The sequence below is a fragment of the Physeter macrocephalus genome, chromosome 14 (genome assembly GCF_002837175.3).
Source record: "Physeter macrocephalus isolate SW-GA chromosome 14, ASM283717v5, whole genome shotgun sequence".
In the NCBI taxonomy this organism is placed as follows: Eukaryota; Metazoa; Chordata; class Mammalia; order Artiodactyla; family Physeteridae; genus Physeter; species Physeter macrocephalus.
Window position 1 is genome coordinate 91,398,662 of NC_041227.1, and position 18,309 is coordinate 91,416,970.

Genomic DNA, 18,309 nt, shown 5'->3' on the forward strand with positions numbered 1-18,309 from the left:
AGGCTGCACTCTGGGGATCGAGGCGACATTTCTCTCTGGACCCCTAACACTCTGCCCCGTGCCCTGCGGGTGGGCCAAAGGGGTGGCAAATCCTGCCTGCCAGCCACCCGGGGAGGGACCTCTACATCTTCTACCATCTCTGGGTCATATCTGGACAGTACTGGCACTTGCCGTGCTTTTTGGCAGGTGGAGAAACACTCCTTTGAACATGAGGAAGAACGATACCTTTTCCTCCCAAACAGCAACAGCGTGAAGGCGCCCTCCTTGCCCAGAGACGGGCAGGCGTGGCTCCAGGTCACCCAGGAAGGAAAGGCCTCCCCAGGCAACTCCCTGGGTGAGGCCTTGAACCCGCCACCCCCAAGGAGGTGGGTCTCCCGCCTCAGCAGTTCAAAGCCCCCACCGACTCCACCAGCCACATCCGCCTGGGGTTGCAGAAAGAGGAAGACCTGGGGGGTGGGGTCACCAAGCCTGCCAGCTGACGAGCTGCACCTTCTGGGCGTTTTACTGAGCCCTCGGGGGAGACCCTCGGGGTCAGCTAGGAGGCTGGGCCTCAGAGTCCCCGGCTGGTCCCTCGCCGGCCGACCCCGGTCTGTGCACCTGCACGACGCCGGCGGACTGCGGCGGCGCGGGGATGAAGCGCTGAGCGCCGATGGGGGCGGCGAGGGCCTGCAGGGGTGGACTGGGACGCGGGTGCAGGTGGGAAGCCCGGAAGGGCCGCACGGGTCCCTGGGCCCGGAGGGAGGAGCTCGGGCCAGGGGAGCCAGGCGTCCGGTCTCCGAACCCGGAACCCGCACCCCCCCACTTCCCCTGCGAAGGTACCGCGCAGCCCCGCCGGGAGCCCCAAGGGCATCTGCAGAGGTTTCCTGAGCCCTCGCTTCCTGCCTGCGCGCCCACCCGCGGGGGCCGATGGCTGGGAGGGGAGTGGACCGCTCCGCAGCCGCGGTGCCGGGGGCGACACGGAGTCCGCGGCGCACGCGGCCCCGGCTGCCCCCGCGTGGCCCGCGTTCTCACCGTTAGGGCCGTAGCGCTCCCGCGCGCCCATCACCTGCTCCGGGCTCAGGCCGCCCTCGGCAGTCACCGAGAACCGGCGCAGCACGTCGGCGGCCGGGAGCAGGTGCGCCTCCGCCTTCTCCATGCCGCCCCCCTGGCAGTCTGCGCCGTCGGCACAGTCGGGGCCGCCTCTCCGCGGGACTACTGCGCGGGGCGCGGGGGGCTCGGGCCCCGACGGGCGCCGCGCGAGGCCAGGACCGCGCTGGAACCTTCCCCGACGGCAGTGGCGGCGGCCCGCGCCAGGATGCTGCGCCCCGGGCTCCCTCCCAGGGGCGGGGCGGCCCGGGGCCCGCCCCCGCACTCACACCCCTTCCGGCCGCCCTCGGAGCCCTCCGCCCCGCCCCCGCAGGGCCCCCGGGGCGCGGAGGCTGAGCTGCCCGCCCATTCTGCAGAAGGGGAAACTGAGGCCGCCCACGCGGAACGCGCTGAGCTTGGGGGAGCCGAGGGAGCGTGGTCCGGAAGGGCCTCTACCACTGTCCACAGAGCTGGAAGTGGCGGGGGGCAGGTCAGAGAACTGGGGAGGGCTGCTGAGCACCTGTCTCTGAGATGCCTTCTTTTGAGCCCTCTAGGGTCCTGGGAGGTTGCAAAACGGGGATGTCCATAGAGGGGCTTCCTACCCCCTACTCGAATTCTGCAAGTGTGACCCTGGGTCTAGAGAGAACCCAAAAGCCTGTGAATAAGCAAGACTCCTCTGGAGATTACTTGATGTTTTCTTCTTTTGATGTTTATGCTTGCTTTATTGTTTTCCTAAAGTCCAGCGATGAGCGGTTATTCCTCACACAATCAGAACCTCTAACAATGACCCAGTATATAAGAGAGTAAACCAGTCTTGTTACCTTAGACGCACACCTTCACCCCAGCAGGAAATGTAACTGCCAGGTGGGATGAGGGTTCCCTAGAGAAGTCTGAGGGTGTGGGGTGGAGGCCTCTGACCAGGCCCCCAGGGAGAGTGACCCTGGCGCAGGGCAGGGGAGGGAAGAGGAACCCCTACTCTGGTGCTCCCTGAGCTCCAGTCTGTCCAGGGGTACCAGGAAGAGGGCTGCAGGTCAGGGAAGCAAACTGTGGGAAGGCAGAAACCACTCACCGCGCCAAAGGGAAGAGCAAAAAAGAGCAATCTGCTCGCGCCCCTCCAGCTTGAGAGACCCAGCCAGTCTCACCCCACCCACCATCATACCCCTACCGGTGGCCTCTGCTGCCCAGAGCTCTGGGATCCACCTTGGTGGCACAAGGTCAGAGATTCCAGGACTGAGCCCACTCAGCCGGCTGTTCAAACCCCAAACCCTATAGTGCCTCTGCAAACAGAAAGCCTTCCGGGAGACTGCAACTGCACACACACAAGCCCCGGCTTCCAGCCTGGCCCCCCCTGCTGACCCCTACCCAGTGTCCCCCCAGTTCCTGATCTCTTCCTCCCAGGATGGGGCCATGGTTCTGCTCCTCTCTCTCCCCTTTGCCATTACTCCTTGAATATAGAGATACTGAGCGAGGACTAGCTGGCGGAACGGTCCAGTCCTTTGCTGCTTTTGACAGGTCACCCAGACTGACTCCAGGGGCAGCAGCTGGGGCTCAGCCTATTGCCGTTGAGTTAGGGGAATGCTGGTTTTCTGGCTGTGGCTTCTTGCAGCCCGACATTTTAGATCTCAAGTCCAATATTCCCTGTATTTCCACCCTCTCCCTTTCTTCCCCCACCACTGTAGTCCACAAAGACAGCCCTGCCTGTATCTCTAAGTTGCCAGGAAAAATGTTAGCCAGGGCTAGGCGGGGACAGAACCCTACAGCTTTCCACTAGAGACCTCTCTCCCAGAGACATGAAGCCCTAGTCACAAAGCAACTGGAAATCCCTCCACCTCCCCCACTTACACATCCTGGGGTACGACTCCCGTTTGTCAGCCCCGGGGACCTTAACACTAAGCCTCTCCCACTCCACCCCACCCTCAGCTGTCAGTTGGCGTTTGCTCGAAGGCAGAGCCAGAAGGCCTGCCTGTTTGCTCTGGCAGCCTGGCCTATCTTCCCTCTCTCCAGCCCACCCACCGCACCCCACCCTGCTTCCAAACCACCACAAGCAGGGCCAGCAGCTGCCAGCAACTATGGCCCCCACCTGGCAGGTTCACACACCTGTCAGCATGCCCACCTGCTTGGCTGCCCCCATGACAGCTTCTAGGCATCGCTCCAAGCTTCCACAGTCATTTCACACTCCAACTACTTGCCCAGTTGCTGTGTGCGCCACCCCGCCATTATGCCCTCTATCTGCACCTAGACATACAGCTGCTAGCCAGGGGGACATGGTCACAGGTACGCTGATCAAAAGGCTGGTCTATCCTCCCCACCTCCCAGCTGCCAAGTACTGAGAGCTCTAGGCCTGGCACCCAGTCCCAGCTCTTTCTAAATCCTCCACAGGACAGATGATGGCAGAACTTACCACCTCTTTGGCAGGAGGCGTGCCTGCCAACCTCACCTGGGGGGGGGCACAGCGGAGCATGGGGGAAAGGTAGGTCTTTGCTGGAAGGATTTGGACACATGGAGAAGAGGGTGTCACGGGCAGAAAAAACAACCTAAGTTGAAGTGGGAAACCTCAGCCGAGTACCAGAGACAGTGACTCAGTCCCTCAGCATGGGCTAGGACACCGAGAACCTTGATCGACCATTTAATGGCCTGGCTTTTTAAGCAATGAAGATGCGAGGTCACATTTGCTTTCTAGAATAGCTTCCCCCTGGAAGCTGGTGTGGGGACGGGATTCAAGGGGAGAGGAGACGCTGAAGGGACCCCACAGTGGTAAAAAATGAGGAGGTGTAGACCAAGGCAGAGGGACCTGGTTGTGGATTAGGTTCAGGGATGAGAGCAAGTGAGGAGTGACAGCTGACTCCCGTGTTTCTGGTGGGTGAGGGGTTCAGCCCTGAGGTGGGGGAGGAGCGGGTTGAGGTGGGAGGGCATGTGGGGCCAAGTGGAGTGGGAGGGGCCTGGAGGACTCCACGTGGAGGTGGAAGAGGGTTCCTCTTGCAGCTCCCCTCTCCCTGCCCTACCTTATCGCCTATCGTCACTGCCCCCGCTCAGGCCCCACTTTCTCTCTCAAGCTCTCCAACAGCCTCCTCCCTGGCCTCCCTGCCTCCAGACTTACCTCTGTATATCAAGATTGCCTGCCTGAACTGATGATTTCATTACTGCACCCCTCTGCTCAAGACCCTTCCTTAGCTCCCCATTACCGGCAGGATAAAGTCCAGACTCTTCAACCCAGCAGTCACAGCCCTTTCTTTACCAGTCGGCTCCTACTCATATCCAAGCAAACCGGTCTCCTCAGAATTCTCCAAACGGGCCTTGCACATTCTAGCTTCAGCCCTTTGTCCAGGCTGTTACCCTGGCCTCAAGTGCTCTCCCAGCTCCTCTCCCTAAAATGTCTCCCCACGAAACTCAGTTCCTTGGCTACGCCAACCCTGTGTATTCATGCTCTTCCCTGCACGCTTCTGACCGACTTTGAATGAGGCCCCATAGATCAAGGCCTATCTCCCCATTGCACACAAGGGGAAACTGAGGCCCAGGGAGAGGATGGGACTCAAACAGGGACATGGAGCCAGGGAGGCCAAGGCAGAGCTTCAGCTGGAACTCCCAGGCCAGGTGTCCTGTTCCTCCTCTGCTGATGGCTTTCCTTGGTGTTCAGCTGCTGGGATACCTCTGCTGGGCCAGGCTGGGGAGGTCTCCTCCGAGGCCAGGGAGTGAGCTTAGGACAGCCTGGCCAGTGGGGGCTCCAACCTGAACCTGGGGGAGGGTCTTGAGCAGCAGTTCAGGGGACAGGCGCTGGGCCAGAGTTTGGGAGGATTGGAGGCAGGAGGACTGGGCTCCCACCCTGTTGTCCCAGCTTCCCCCCTCCCTGATTCCCTCTCTCCCTCCCTCCCTTCCTCCCTCCCTTTCGAGTCCACTGTCTTAGCCCCACCTCGCCCACTTGGACAGACCCTGTGAAGCGGGGGCAGGGAAGACTGGCCCCCAGCCGTACAGAGTGGGAGACCCTCCTGTCGGCCACCCCCCTAACCTCAAGTTCTTTTATTTCAGTCTTGGGGGCCCCTGGGCAAGTTCTGGATGCACCCCACCCCCCAGTCCTCCTGGGCCTAGGGCCCCTACTGAACTGGAGACACCCTCCCACCCTCCACCTCCAGCCTCTCCCCGTGCCCTAGGTGGGGACCCCCACCCTCTGACCTCCCCGCAGCCCTGCCCCTCAGGGATATCCAGCTTCCCTGGCCCACACCCATCCTCATCACTTCCAGCTGCCCTTGTTGTCCCACTGGGGCCACATCTAGTTCCCTGTACACAGTAAGAAGTTTCTTGTCTCTGGATCTTTGCTCACTCTGTTTCCTCTGCCATCCTCTGGGGGGCTCGTTCCTATTAGACCTTAAGGCCCAGAAGCCATGGCGCATCCTTGAGGCCAGTAAGACTCCCATTGCCCGTATGACCCCATCAAGCTCCCCGCACGCTGGCGTTCACTGTCTGCCCTGCACCCCCATCTGTAGTCACCCTTGAAGGCAGACTCACCTCAGTTCTCAGGAGGTGTCAGGGAGGGTGTTTGAATGACTGAGTTAAGGCAGGAAAACTCCGGAGCCTCTTCCTGGGAAGGGGGCACACCTGGCCTTCAGGGGCCTGGGGAAGTGGGGCTTTGTCAGCAAGTGGGACAGAATGGGCACCCAGGGGCCTGCGGTCCTGGACACCCAGACCATTGCATTTTGGCCAGAGGAGGCTGGCCTCTTTTCCCTGCATCCACCTCTGTGGGACCGCCCTGCACAGCATGGGGGCCGGGGCCCTGGGTCAGGCTACTCACTCTTCAGCTCCTTGAGGCAACTTCCTGTCGTTGTCCCCTTATCTCCCTGGCCAGGCTGAGGAGAGGAAGTCGTCCTCTCCCTCCCAATGGTGGACAGAGACACCCCCCTGGACCTCAGGAGGGGGGGAGCATATCATGTGAGGGTGCGCCTGCTTCTTGCAGGCCTGCCTTCTCTTGGTGCCGCTACTAGAGCCCTCTTCCTAAGCAGCCATGCTGCTACGCTCCTGCTCAAGTACCTTCCCTGGCTCCTCATGGTCTCCCCAATTAACATCAACTCCTCAGCCCCTTAGACTTCAGTCACTTTGACCTGTCTTCTCCTTCCCTGCCTCTGCCCGTGCTATTACCTGTAGTAGGAAACTAGTTCTTCTCATCTTTACCTGTCTAAACCCTCCTTACTCTTTAAAGCCAGGCTCAAATGCTACCTTCTCCGAGAAGTCCTCTTTGACCCCTCAAGAGCCAGTGACCGTGTGCCTCCTGAGTGGCACAGCTTTTGTGTGCTCCTCCCTATTTGCCTGAATTTTCAGCAGCAGCATCCAGGCTGTGCATCCCTCCAGGACAGCAGCTGCATCTGAATCATCACAAGGTCTCTACAGGGCGGCCCAGTGCATGAAAGTCATTATAAAGTTACCCTCTAGGCTGGGGATCTCCTGAGGCTGAAGCTGTGTCTATAACACTCATCATTGCCTCTCAGTGCCTGGCATCTGGTCTGGCACTTACCAGACTCTCAGAGATACTGGTTAAATGAACACGCTCTTAGCCAATGCAACAAGAGAAGAAAAGGAAATGGGATACAAATACTGGAAAGTGAAAGATTGAGTAAGTGTAATCACATCCAGGAGCTGTGACAGTCTCACCATGGATATTATCAGAGTCAGCACTCCCATTGTATGGACAGGAGTTTAAGGCCCAGAGAGAGGCTGGAATTTGCTGGAGGTCACACAGAGGGTTGGGTTACCTCCTAGCTCTGTCACTTTTTCTGCCACAGTGTCTGGCACAAGCACATAGTGCCTCGGCTAGTCTTGGGCTGTGCCTATCAGCACCTTGGCCAGTGAGGTCAGAAGCCCTGCTTGCCAGGGAGGAGGTTTCGTTCCAGGTTCCAGGCCATGCCTGACCAGTCTGCTTATAGGGCATCAGCTGGTAGTGGGTTGTAAGAAGTTAAAACACAAAACCCCTATTTGCCTTGTAAATGGTTACACCTGACCAGGCTTGTAAGACTGAGGCACAACTTGAAAAGGAATTTGAGACCTGGGACTTGCTCCCTGGTATGGAGAAAGGCCTTTGCCCTGGGGTACCTGAGGGCAAGGCTTTTCTTGGTTAGCCCCTCAGCCTGGAGAACCATCCCTGCCTCCTGTGCGCAGAGAGCAGGGGCTGCTGGTTCAGCCTTACCCAGAGGGTACCCACAGGCCTGGGGCTCGACTAGTGGGGCTGGTCAAGTCCTCAAGCGAGGCTGGCTCCTTCTGGGCACAACCCTGGCCACGGGAGTCTGAGAAAGCCCCTTCCCCTCTGGACCCAGGGTCTCTGTGCAGTGGGGGTGGGACAGAACAGTATCTGGAGTTCACAGGATCCACGGTAGGAACTTGCTTACAGGGTCCACCCAGGAGCAAAATCGGGACAAAGTGGCAGGAGACCCAGGTCTGTCCTTGGCTCCTAGGCTGGGGGCAGAGGGAAAAACTCAGGTCTCTATGTGTGGTCCCCTTGCTGCCTGTAGTCACAGGCTCCATGTCACTCCTGGCCTGTTCTTTACCCTCTCAGGGCCCAGCTGTCCTGACTTTCCCTCCTCAGTGCTCTTTTGGGTCTCTCATCAGCGGTGCCAGGTCTCCGCCCCGGTGTTCCCTGTGTGGCGACCAGCCCAGCTCCCTGGGGATATCCTGTCATTGTGGCCCAGAGCCTAGGCACTGCCTCTTGCCAGGTAAGCTCCAGTCCTCTGGGTCCCTTCCAGGTCCCCAGGTGGGGCCCAGGAGCCCAGAGAGGTTAGGGAAGTTGGCAAAGGCACCCAGATCCCCAGCGTGGCAGACTGGGCACGGTGCCCAAGACACCTGACGCCTGGGCGGTGGCCAGCCTCTGGGCAGACGCACCGGCAGCTCTCCCTGCCCCATTGCCCACTCTCTGGATGACCTTGGCATGTCCTCTACTTCTCTGGGCTCCCTCCCTGAGGCCATGACTTACAGCCAACCCAGCCCAGGCCCTGGCCTCCAGTAACCGGGCTCCATGAAAATGCCCAGATTTGCAAACTGGGTTCCATTTGCCTTTCATTCCCTGGAGTCACACCCCCCCTCATTTGTGTATTCAAATCAGCCCAGGCCCTCCTGGGTGGGTCATTCACAACCAGCTGCTGGGGTGGAGGGAAGGATGGGACCTGGGCATGGGATCTGCCTTGGACACCTCACAGCACTATCTGCTCTGAGGGTATAAAATAACAATAGCCAGGCACTGTGCTGAGTGCATTATTTAATCTTTACCAGCAGGTTCTTACACCCCTTACACTTATACCCCTTACACTCCTTACACCCCTTACACTTTAGAGCAGGTTCTTTACACCCCTGCTTTATACAGCTGCCCAATGAGGTAAGAGCCACACAGTTGATACATAGGAGAGCAGAGCTTTGAACCCAGGCCATCTGGCCTCAGAGCCCAGGCTTTTAACCACTGTGCTATTCTGCTTGTGCTGGGTCCCTAGGCAATGCAGGGCTAGTTTCCTAAGCTGGCTCTGACTCAAAGCCCCTGCTCATGACCACTGAGTTATACAGCCTGGTGAAAGCTCTGAGGAGGGACCAGGGTCCCCAACATGCCGTCAGCATCCACTCCAAGGTCCCTGAGATGGCAGTCACCCTTGACTGGGGAAAGAACCCCACTTGAGAAGACCATACGCTTTAGTTTTTAATCTCAGCTCTGCTGTGTGACCTGGGACAAGTGACTTCACCTCTCTGAGCACCAGTTTTCTCATCTGTAAAATGGGCAACATAGTAGACCTAAACCCACAGGTCATTCTAAGTGCTAAGTGAGCTGGTGTATCTACAGTGGCCAGCATGGGCCTACTGGGCCGTAGATCCTCAGAACCCATCTTTTACTTGTGTCCACTTCCAAGGACCCAGCCTGGTTCTGCCCTGTCTTCCCCAGGACACTCCCCCTCTGGTCAAACTGTCTGTGACCTGACCAGGAAGCTGGCCAAGGGCAATACCCACCCAGATCCTGGAGGCAAGATGCCAACAGGCAGGAACAAAGAATTTTCCATGGCTCCGCAGTTAATGAGGAACTGACACTCTTCTGGGCCTCAATTAGTCTTTCATCCTCCTCTCCTTCCCTCAGATTTCCATCACTGGTGATATTTACATTGGAATTCTTCCCAGGACTTCAGGAACCCAGCATGGGCAAGTGGAAAACAATACAAAAAAACAGATAGGTGTATTTTTTTAAAGGTAGTGTTGGCAAGTTTGCACTCTTGGTTATAAAACATATTACAAAGCAGCAAGTATCAAAACCAAATGATTTTGTGTTTAAATCAACTCAACTGGGCTTCTGTCAATTTTCAGACATTGCCAAAATACAAAGAAGAGAAAGATGTGGTCCCTTCCCTCAAGAGGGTCACAGCCTGGCTGGTACATACCCAAGGGGCAGGTACTTAAGCGTGTGTAGTAGTTAAGAGTATGCTCTCAGGAGACAGACCTGGGATTAAGCTGCTACTAGTTACCAGGCATGTGATCTTGGACAAGTTACTAAATGAGTCTCAGTTTCATCATTTGTAAATGGGAGTGATAACAAGACCCACCTCAGTGGACTGTTGTGAGTTTAACTGAGAAAATATATGGCATTGATAGCTGGGCACCCAACATAGGTGCCCCCTTTTTGCTAACAGAGCCCTGACTTCACTCCAGGTAGCAAAGACTTTGCCCCAGCCCAGTGCATGAATCATGAGTGATTTAAGCCAATCGCAGGCTAAAATCCTCTTTGCCAGATACTGTTTTTCTCAGTTTCCTGGCTGCTGAGGATGGCCATGTGACCCACTTATAGCCAGTGAGGTATAAGGGGAAGGCTGCTGAGGGCTTCCTGAATAAAATACAGAGGATGAAGGCTTTGCTTTCCCTGCTTCCTCGCTATGAAGAGTTTTGATGCCTGGAGCTGCAGCAGCCATTTTGTGGCCATGAGGCATCCAGCTTAAGGATGCGAAACCTACCCTGAGGATGGCCATGTGAAAGGAGGTTGGATGGGGAGGCACTGCTGAGCTGCAGAACAGCCTGAGATCGCCCACATCCAGACTTCTTGTTCGAAAGATGATTTTAAAAGTCTTTATACAAAACAAGTGGGAGATGAGTTATGTAAAAGATAAATGGTGTGGGTCATTCCACTTGCCTTTCCACTCAGTGTGTAAGTGGGATGGAGCTGTGAATCTGCTGGGCCCGAGTATCTCTCAGGACCTCAAGGTGCAAAGGTAGCCTTGGGTGTGGGCTCCACTGAAGAAACCAAGGCTACCCCATGCCTGGTTGGAAACCACCGACAGGTGATGGCATCTGGCTCCCCACCCCTTCCTGGAGGGTTTCAAGGGTAATTTCACTCATCCTCAGTTTTTGCCTTATGCACCTGGGCCATCCATGCATTTGAATCAGAACTGCCGGAGGTGCCCATTACCCAGCTGGATGGAACAGGTGGAGGGAAACCAGCAGACAAGGGGCTGACCCCCCACCAGAGGTTGCCCAGGGAGAACAAAGGGAGGAAAAGGGAGAAACATAGCTCATTTAGAACCTAAGTGATTAATTAGTTTGAATTCATGAACCAAGGTTGTTCCCTACAACAGGCTGCCTGGGACCTCACGCAGGTCTTAGCCCAGTGTTAACACAGGCTCTGGCGTGAACAACTTGACATCTCAAGAGCTGGCTGCATTTTACATTAAGTGCCAGTGAAGACAGGGAGAGTCTGGGATTTGTGATAAAGGGGGGCGCCCAACCAAGCTGAAGCCCATTTGGGGTCTCGGCCCCCAAAACTTTCAAGTGGTTAACTTCCTGGGTTGTAAATATTCTGACTTGGGTTTTTTTGGTTGCTTTTTTTTTTTTTAACAGGAGGCAGTGTGGTTAAGTGGAGGTTAAGAGTGCAGGCTCTGCTCTGTGTTTCGCTGTCTGAGAAACGGGAATAATGCTAGAACCCACTTCATCCGTTGCCATGTGGCTCTGAGCACGGGGCCTGCCCTGAAGGACAGCCTTTGTGGTGTCGCTCCACCACCAGGCAGAGAAAGGCATTCGGAGCACAGACCAAGAAGGGGTTAAGGGACCCAGTGCCCAATGAGGTGCTGTGGCTCTGTCCCTCACCTTAAAAATGATAAAATAGTGGAACCCAGGGCATCTGACCTGGAAAGACCCCTGAGTCATCTTCTCCTATCTTCTCTCCTTGCGCAGGTTGGACTCGAAGCCCGGAGAGGCCAGGGACTGTCCCAAGGAGAAACAGCAAGGCCATGTAGAGGGGAAAGGGGTCAGAGTCCTGAAGAAACAGGGAATGTTGTCAGCAAGAAGATAAATGAGGACAGATGAAAATGATACGCGTTTGTGTGCTGACACTTTCTACCATAAATGTCAAAAGAACAGCCACAGAATGGGAGACACAGAACAGCCACAGGACGGGAAACACCTGGGACGGCGATGCTTGTGTCAGCAGCCACACGCTCTTGCTCACGGATGGCAATGCTGGGACCTGGCGCCAGCTGGACCACTGCCCACAGTAGAGGGAAAACCCGTCCCCGGGATTTTTTGAGGTATCCCCTTCTCCAAGGGAACTAAGGGCACCTGCTACAGAATGTTCATGCCTCTGCCCAACTCAGGGACAGACGCACAGACGTGTGATCAGACAGTCGTCCTGGCCCCCCACCCCACATCCCCCACTGCCTGCCCTTCCCCCACCAGGCTTAGAGAGTGGATGTGCCTGGCCTGGGAGCTGGGAGATCCGCACTCCACTCTGCACCCGGGACCACACCTGCAGTGCGAATTCTGGCAGACCCCAGCCCCTGTTTGTACCTCAGTTTCCCCTCTTGTACAGTGGCTGGGGATGGGGTTGTATGGGAGGGATCAGGTGGTCTCCAAGGCTCTCCCCCTCCAGTTCCAGGTCTGTGACGTTCTACACTGCTTTAGGCAGAAACGTGCGCTCAGAGGAAACCTTCCACATAGCGTCAGTAGCAGGCGTCGGGGAGGGGCTGGGGGTGGGATGGGGTGGAGCCTCACTTGCTCCGCTACAACACCTGAGTGGACAGAGCCCTGCCCAGCTGCTGGGTCCTGGGCAGTCTCCCCCTCTGGCCTCAGTCACCTTGCTGGCACAGCGGGGGCTGGACAGGATGGTCTCACCAGCCTTTTGAGTCTCCCTCACTTCACAGCCTCGAGAAACCTCTCCAGATGCACCTTGGGCCTCCTCATGCCTTGGGACCAGGCCCCTGCCCTGCCCCGGCCCCCACACCTCCACCAACCCTCGCCCACTGGGGTCTCTCCTGGTTTGCCTCCTCCCCTCTGATTGGGCCTCCTGGGTCCCCTCAGTCCCCTTAGTCTAAGCGAGGAGTGAGTGATGTAGGCCAGCTGGAAGCCAGTCACGTGCCTGGGATCTTCCAGAGAAAAGGAAAGGGGCACCCGGAAGGTCCCCACAGGTCCAGCAGAGTCTGAATTGGATGTGGTGGACAAATCTGGTCTCTTTTCAGTTGCAGGGGATACAAGCCCAATTTAAATAGGCTGAAGCACAAATGGGAAATTATTGGCTCATTTCTGTGAAAAGTCCAGGGGACAGCAATGGCTTCAGAAACAGCTGCATCAAGGGTTCTCAAATTATGAATTGGAGAATTGGTCTCTCTCTGCCTCTGGGATGTTTCTTCTGTGGTGGCTCCATTTTCAAGAGGGTTCTCTCCTCATGGTGGTAAAATGGCTGCCAGGAGCTCTACCTAACATCTCACTTGCATGGTCACCCTAGAGGAAGGAGATTCTGCCAACAGTTTCATCAAAAGCCCCTGATTTGAGTCTCATATCCTCTGCTCCCATGGGATGTGGGTCCTGTGCCCCTTCCTGAACAAATCCTTGTCATGCTCCAGTTGGTTATATGGAGTCATATGCTCTAAACCCGGGAGATGGGGGGTGGTGAGGAGGAAGAGGGAAGAGGTCAACACAAGGGCTGAAGGGGGTTCCTCAAAGGACAGGCAAGGCGCTGAACCTGGAAGAAGAGGTGCTGAGCAGGCAGGAACATGAAAGGCCACCACCACTGCAGGAGCATGCCAGGTCAGGGACCTCCTCCACGGGCACTAAGAGGGGCCAGCTCTGTGTGAGCTTCTGTGATGGTCCCGGGGGGAAGGGAGGAGGCTCCTGGCCAACCCTGGGCTCCAAGGAGCCCCAGCAGTGGCACAGTCCTCAGGGAGGAGGTGTAAGGGCACAGAGTGAGTGCTGAGTGCAGAGCAGCCCAGAGACGAAGCCTCACGGATGACGGAGGGCTGAGGAGGGTCCGTGGCCTTGGTGGACAAGTCTCTCTCCTGGGAGGCTGGGAGACTCTCGAGGGAAATGCCATCTGATCCTTATTCTTAGAAACAGGAAGTGATAGCTTCCTGAGAGCAAACTGACCTCATCCCCAGGCCCCGAGCCATCAGGGGTCCAGCCACTTCCAAAGGCATGTGGTTACAGGTCACACGAGGAAGCATAACTAATAGATCCACATCTTGCCTCTCATTCCTCTTCTAGCCTCAAAGTGAATCATCATCCCCTTAAATAAAGGTACCCCTTGATCGGGCCCTTGGTAAGGGGCACGGGTGGCGTGTCATAAACTTGATCCATCCCACTGAATCTGACTTTAATACCTTTCAAGTGTGACTGCCTCTCATGTGCTAATACTGCCATGTGCTAATTACCTCCATGTGTTAATACCACCATGTGCTTATACCTCCATGTGCTAATTATTTCCCATGAGCTCACACATTCTGTGTGCCAGTGTCTTCCAGGTACTAGCTTCATTCTGGGCTTGTGAAGGGCTTTAAACAGCACAAGTTAGTACTCGGAACTACACTCAGTTTTACCTGGGTATTGATGGCTCCTTGCTCTGAGCATCTGTCAAGGTCAGAGTCTGGACCATAAAGGATAAGGGCTGTCCCCAGAGTCTCCTGGAAATGATAGTTCTGAAAGAAATTCCTGCTGTTCCTCTGCCAGCCTTTCTGGCTGGGAGAGCAGGGAGCAAGCAGAGCAACTAGAGCCGAGAGGCCACGGTGCTGCCCTTGGCCCTGGCCCTGGCTCGCTGGTGACCTTGGGGAACTCCTTGAGCTTCAGACCTCCTCGAGCCACCCGGTAGGCCCTCTGGATCTGTGCTGGCAGATTCCTGGCTCCAAGGTGAGCCTGGGCCAAGCCACAGCCTCCCTCCTCTGGCTTCCACTGCCACCTCCACCCGGCGGTTCCCATGGCGGCAGCCTCGGTCCTCTGTTTACTCTGCTCTCTGTTTGTGATTTTTCCACAACAGGGCATTGAGGACACAATGCCAGCTTCCCCCCAAGGAGGTGCTGCAGAGCCCACACCCACAGCCAAACAGCGGATGTGACTCTCCAGACCGGCGGTGGGGGGTGGGGCGTGCGTCTCAGACTCCCATGGCCCCGGGGCCTAGACCTCAGCCTTCTGAAGGGGTGCAGAGAGCCCGGGTCAGATTGGGGTTCCATCCCCAGAAACATGCGTGAAACCTACAGCAAGTCACCTGCCCTCTGAGATAACTCCCAGGCTGTAAAATAGGTCATGTGCCAGCCTGGGGGCCTCTGTGAGGCTCCAAGAGCCCACCGCCGACAAAGGGTCTGCCTTAGCTCCTCCCAGAGGCAGCCCCTGCCCGGCATCCCCAGGCACGAAGGGTCAGAGACTCTGGGCAGCAAATGCTTCCTGCCGCAGCTGGCTCCAAGCCAAGCACTGCCTGGCCACACTCAGGTCAAACCAATAGTATGGCTTTCACCCCGGCCTCCGGTCCCCGGCCAGGAGCAGGCCCCGGGTGAAAATGCCAAGACACAAATCCTAAGCATCACTGGGTTTTGTGGTCCTAAGTGTATATACCATCATTGTAAAAGACTAAATATAGAAATAATTGGAAAACAAGTGTCCTTAAACTTCTTGGGTTCCCGGCATAAGACAGTAACTGACACTCAGCATGCAGTATGTGCTAGGTGTAATCTGAGCACTTTGCCTGACTTTACTCCCTTTATCCCCACTGAGGTTTTCCTCCTTTGATGGTTTATCTGGGCTGAGAGAGGCTAAGTGACTTGCCCAAGGGCACATACTTGTTTATGGTAGGTTCAGGAGCTGAATTCTAACAGTCAGGCCCCTGAAATTCAGGAGGCTGATCTCTGTGTGATGTTGCCTGGAAACGCTGACATCTATTGTTTTGAGGTGTGGGGTGGGACCAGTTATTTTTCCAGGAGCTTAGAACAGTCCACCAGGCACTCTAAGCCTCGCATCCTCTAAGGATCCTTATCCTCAGGGCCATCCAGGCAGGGTGGGTGAGGAGCCCTCAGCTCCAGGCCTTCTGTCTCCTGCCTCAGCCTTACCCCAACCCCAGACTCTGGGCCCTTTGGTCACTGGTGGGCTCTCCCTCCCTCCCAGCCAGCCTGCCTCCAGTCCCCTCATTTCAGTGTCCTCCCACTTCTCCAGCTTATTTCCCCAATTGCTTTGTCTTCTTGTTCTGTCTTTACTCATCATATTCCTTTCTCCTAGTCTGTCTTTTTTCATCTTCCGAGACCCAAACCATCCTGGCCTGAGCTGGGTCTGGCATTTAGTAGACCTGTCCTTTCCGAAATGGTGTGAGTGTGTCCTCTCTTCAAGGTTCTCAGGGGGCCTGGGAGACACCCAGCCCAGGGGTCTGTGTGGCTGGGACAACTGGATATTCACATGCAACAGACTGAAGTTGGGCCCTTACCTCACACCATACACAAAAGTTAACTCAAAATGAATCAAACAGTTAAAACTCTAAAATTCTTAGAAGAAAACATAGGGGTAATTCTTCATAACCTTGAAATTTATAATGGTTTCTTAGATATGACACTAAAAGCACAGGCAACAAAAGACAAATAGATAAACTGGACTTCATCGAAATTAAAAACTTTTACAAAGGAGGCAAGAATATACAATGGAGAAAAGACGGCCTCTTCAGCAAGTGGCACTAGGAAAGCTGGACAGCTGCATATGAAACAATGAAGTTAGAACACACCCTCACACCATGCGCAAAAATAAACTCAAAACGGCTTAGACTTAAATATAAGACTTGATACCACAAAACTCCTAGAAGAGAATATAGGCAAAACATTCTCTGAAAGAAATCATAGCAATATTTTCTTAGGTTAGGCTCCCAAGGCAAAAGAAATAAAAGCAAAAATAAACAAATGGGACCTAATCAAACCTATAAGCTTTTGCATAGCAAAGGAAGCCATAAACAAAACAAAAAGACAACCTATGGAATGGGAGAAAATATTTGCAAATGATGTGACCGACAAAGGCTTAATTTCCAAAATATACAAACCGCTGATACAGCTCAATATCAAAAAACAAACAAACAACCCAATCAAAAAAATGGGCAGAAGACCTAAATAGGCATTTCTCCAAAGAAGACATACAGATGGCCAACAGGCACATGAAAAGATGCTCAACATCATTAATTATTAGAGAAATGCAAATCAAAACTATGGGTTGGCCAAAAAGCTCGTTTGGTTTTTTCTGTATGATGGCTCTAGTAGCCCTCAGTTGTCTTTCACTTCATTCGAAACAACTTTGTTAGACTGTATTGTGACAACTGTCATATCAGTGTGCATTTTAAAAAAACATCAAAATTGGTGAGTGTTTCTGTAACCATTTTAATATTGAAGATGGAAGAAAAAAAGTAACATTTCTGGCGTATTATGCTTTATCATTTCAAGAAAGGTAAAAACGCAACTGAAACACACAAAAAGGTTTGTGCACTGTATGGAGAAGGTGCTGTGACTGATCAAACATGTCAAAAGTGGTTTGCGAAGTTTTGTGCTGGAGATGCTCCATGGTCAGGTAGACCAGTTGAAGTTGATAGCGATCAAATTGAGACATTAATTGAGAGCAAGCAACGTTATACCACGCGGGACATAGCTGACATACTCAAAATATCCAAATCAAGTGCTGAAAATCATCTGCACCAGCTTGGTTATGTGAATCACTTTGATGTTTGGGTTCCACATAAGTTAAGCGAAAAGAACCTGCTTGATGTATTTCTGCATGTGATTCTCTACTTAAATGTAACGAAAATATTCCATTTTTAAAACAAATTGTGACGGGCGATGAAGAGTGGATATTGTACGACAATGTGGAATGGAAGAGATCGTGGGGCAAGCGAAATGAACCACAATTAACCCCACCAAAGGCCGTGATGTTGTGCATGTGGTGAGATTGGAAGGGAGTCCTCTATTATGAGCTCCCTCCGGAAAACCAAACGATTAATTCCAACAAGTACTGCTCCCAATTAGACTGACTGAAAGCAGCACTCGATGAAAAGTGTCCAGAATTAATCAACAGAAAACGCATAATCTTCCATCAGGATAACACAAGACCACATGTTTCTTTGATGACCAGGCAAAAACTGCTACAGGTTGACTGGGAAGTTCTGATTCACCCACCGTATTCACCAGACATTGCACCTTCGGATTTCCATTTATTTCGGTCTTTACAAAATTCTCTTAATTGTTGTGCATGTGGTGAGATTGGAAGGGAGTCCTCTATTATGAGCTCCTTCCGGAAAACCAAACGATTAATTCCAACAAGTACTGCTCCCAATTAGACTGACTGAAAGCAGCACTCGATGAAAAGTGTCCAGAATTAATCAACAGAAAACGCATAATCTTCCATCAGGATAACACAAGACCACATGTTTCTTTGATGACCAGGCAAAAACTGCTACAGGTTGACTGGGAAGTTCTGATTCACCCACCGTATTCACCAGACATTGCACCTTCGGATTTCCATTTATTTCGGTCTTTACAAAATTCTCTTAATGGAAAAAATTTCAATTCCCTGGAAGACTGTAAAAGGCACCTGAACAGTTCTTTGCTCAAAAAGATAAAAAGTTTTGGGAAGATGGAATTATGAAGTTGCCTGAAATATGGCAGAAGGTAGTGGAACAAAACGGTGAATACATTGTTCAGTAAAGTTCTTGGTGAAAATGAAAAATGTGTCTTTTATTTTTATTTAAAAACCTAAAGAATTTTTTGGCCCATCCAATAAAATGAGGTCTCATCTCACACCAGTAAGAATGGCCATCATCAAAAAGTCTACAAATGGGAATTCCCTGACGGTCCGGTGGTTAGCACTTGGTGCTTTCACTGCCAAGGGCCCAGGTTCAATCCCTGGTCGGGGAACTAAGATCCCGCAAGCCGCACAGTGAGGCCAAACAGAAAAAAAAGCCTACAAATAACAAATGTTGGAGAGGGTGTAGAGAAAGGGAACCCTCCTACACTGTTGGTGGGTATGCAAATTGGT

At 53.9% G+C, this 18,309-nt stretch overlaps 1 protein-coding gene across 1 annotated transcript in view; it reads left to right on the forward strand.

Moving 5' to 3' along the window:
- Positions 1–479, forward strand: part of ZZEF1 (zinc finger ZZ-type and EF-hand domain containing 1) — a 78,833-nt gene extending 78,354 nt beyond the window's left edge. Inside the window, exons 35-36 of the mRNA XM_055089781.1 lie at positions 187–365; positions 413–479. Coding sequence (XP_054945756.1) covers positions 187–365; positions 413–479 — 246 coding nt within the window. The remainder of the gene's footprint in view (positions 1–186; positions 366–412) is intronic.
- Positions 480–18,309: the final 17,830 nt, after the last annotated feature.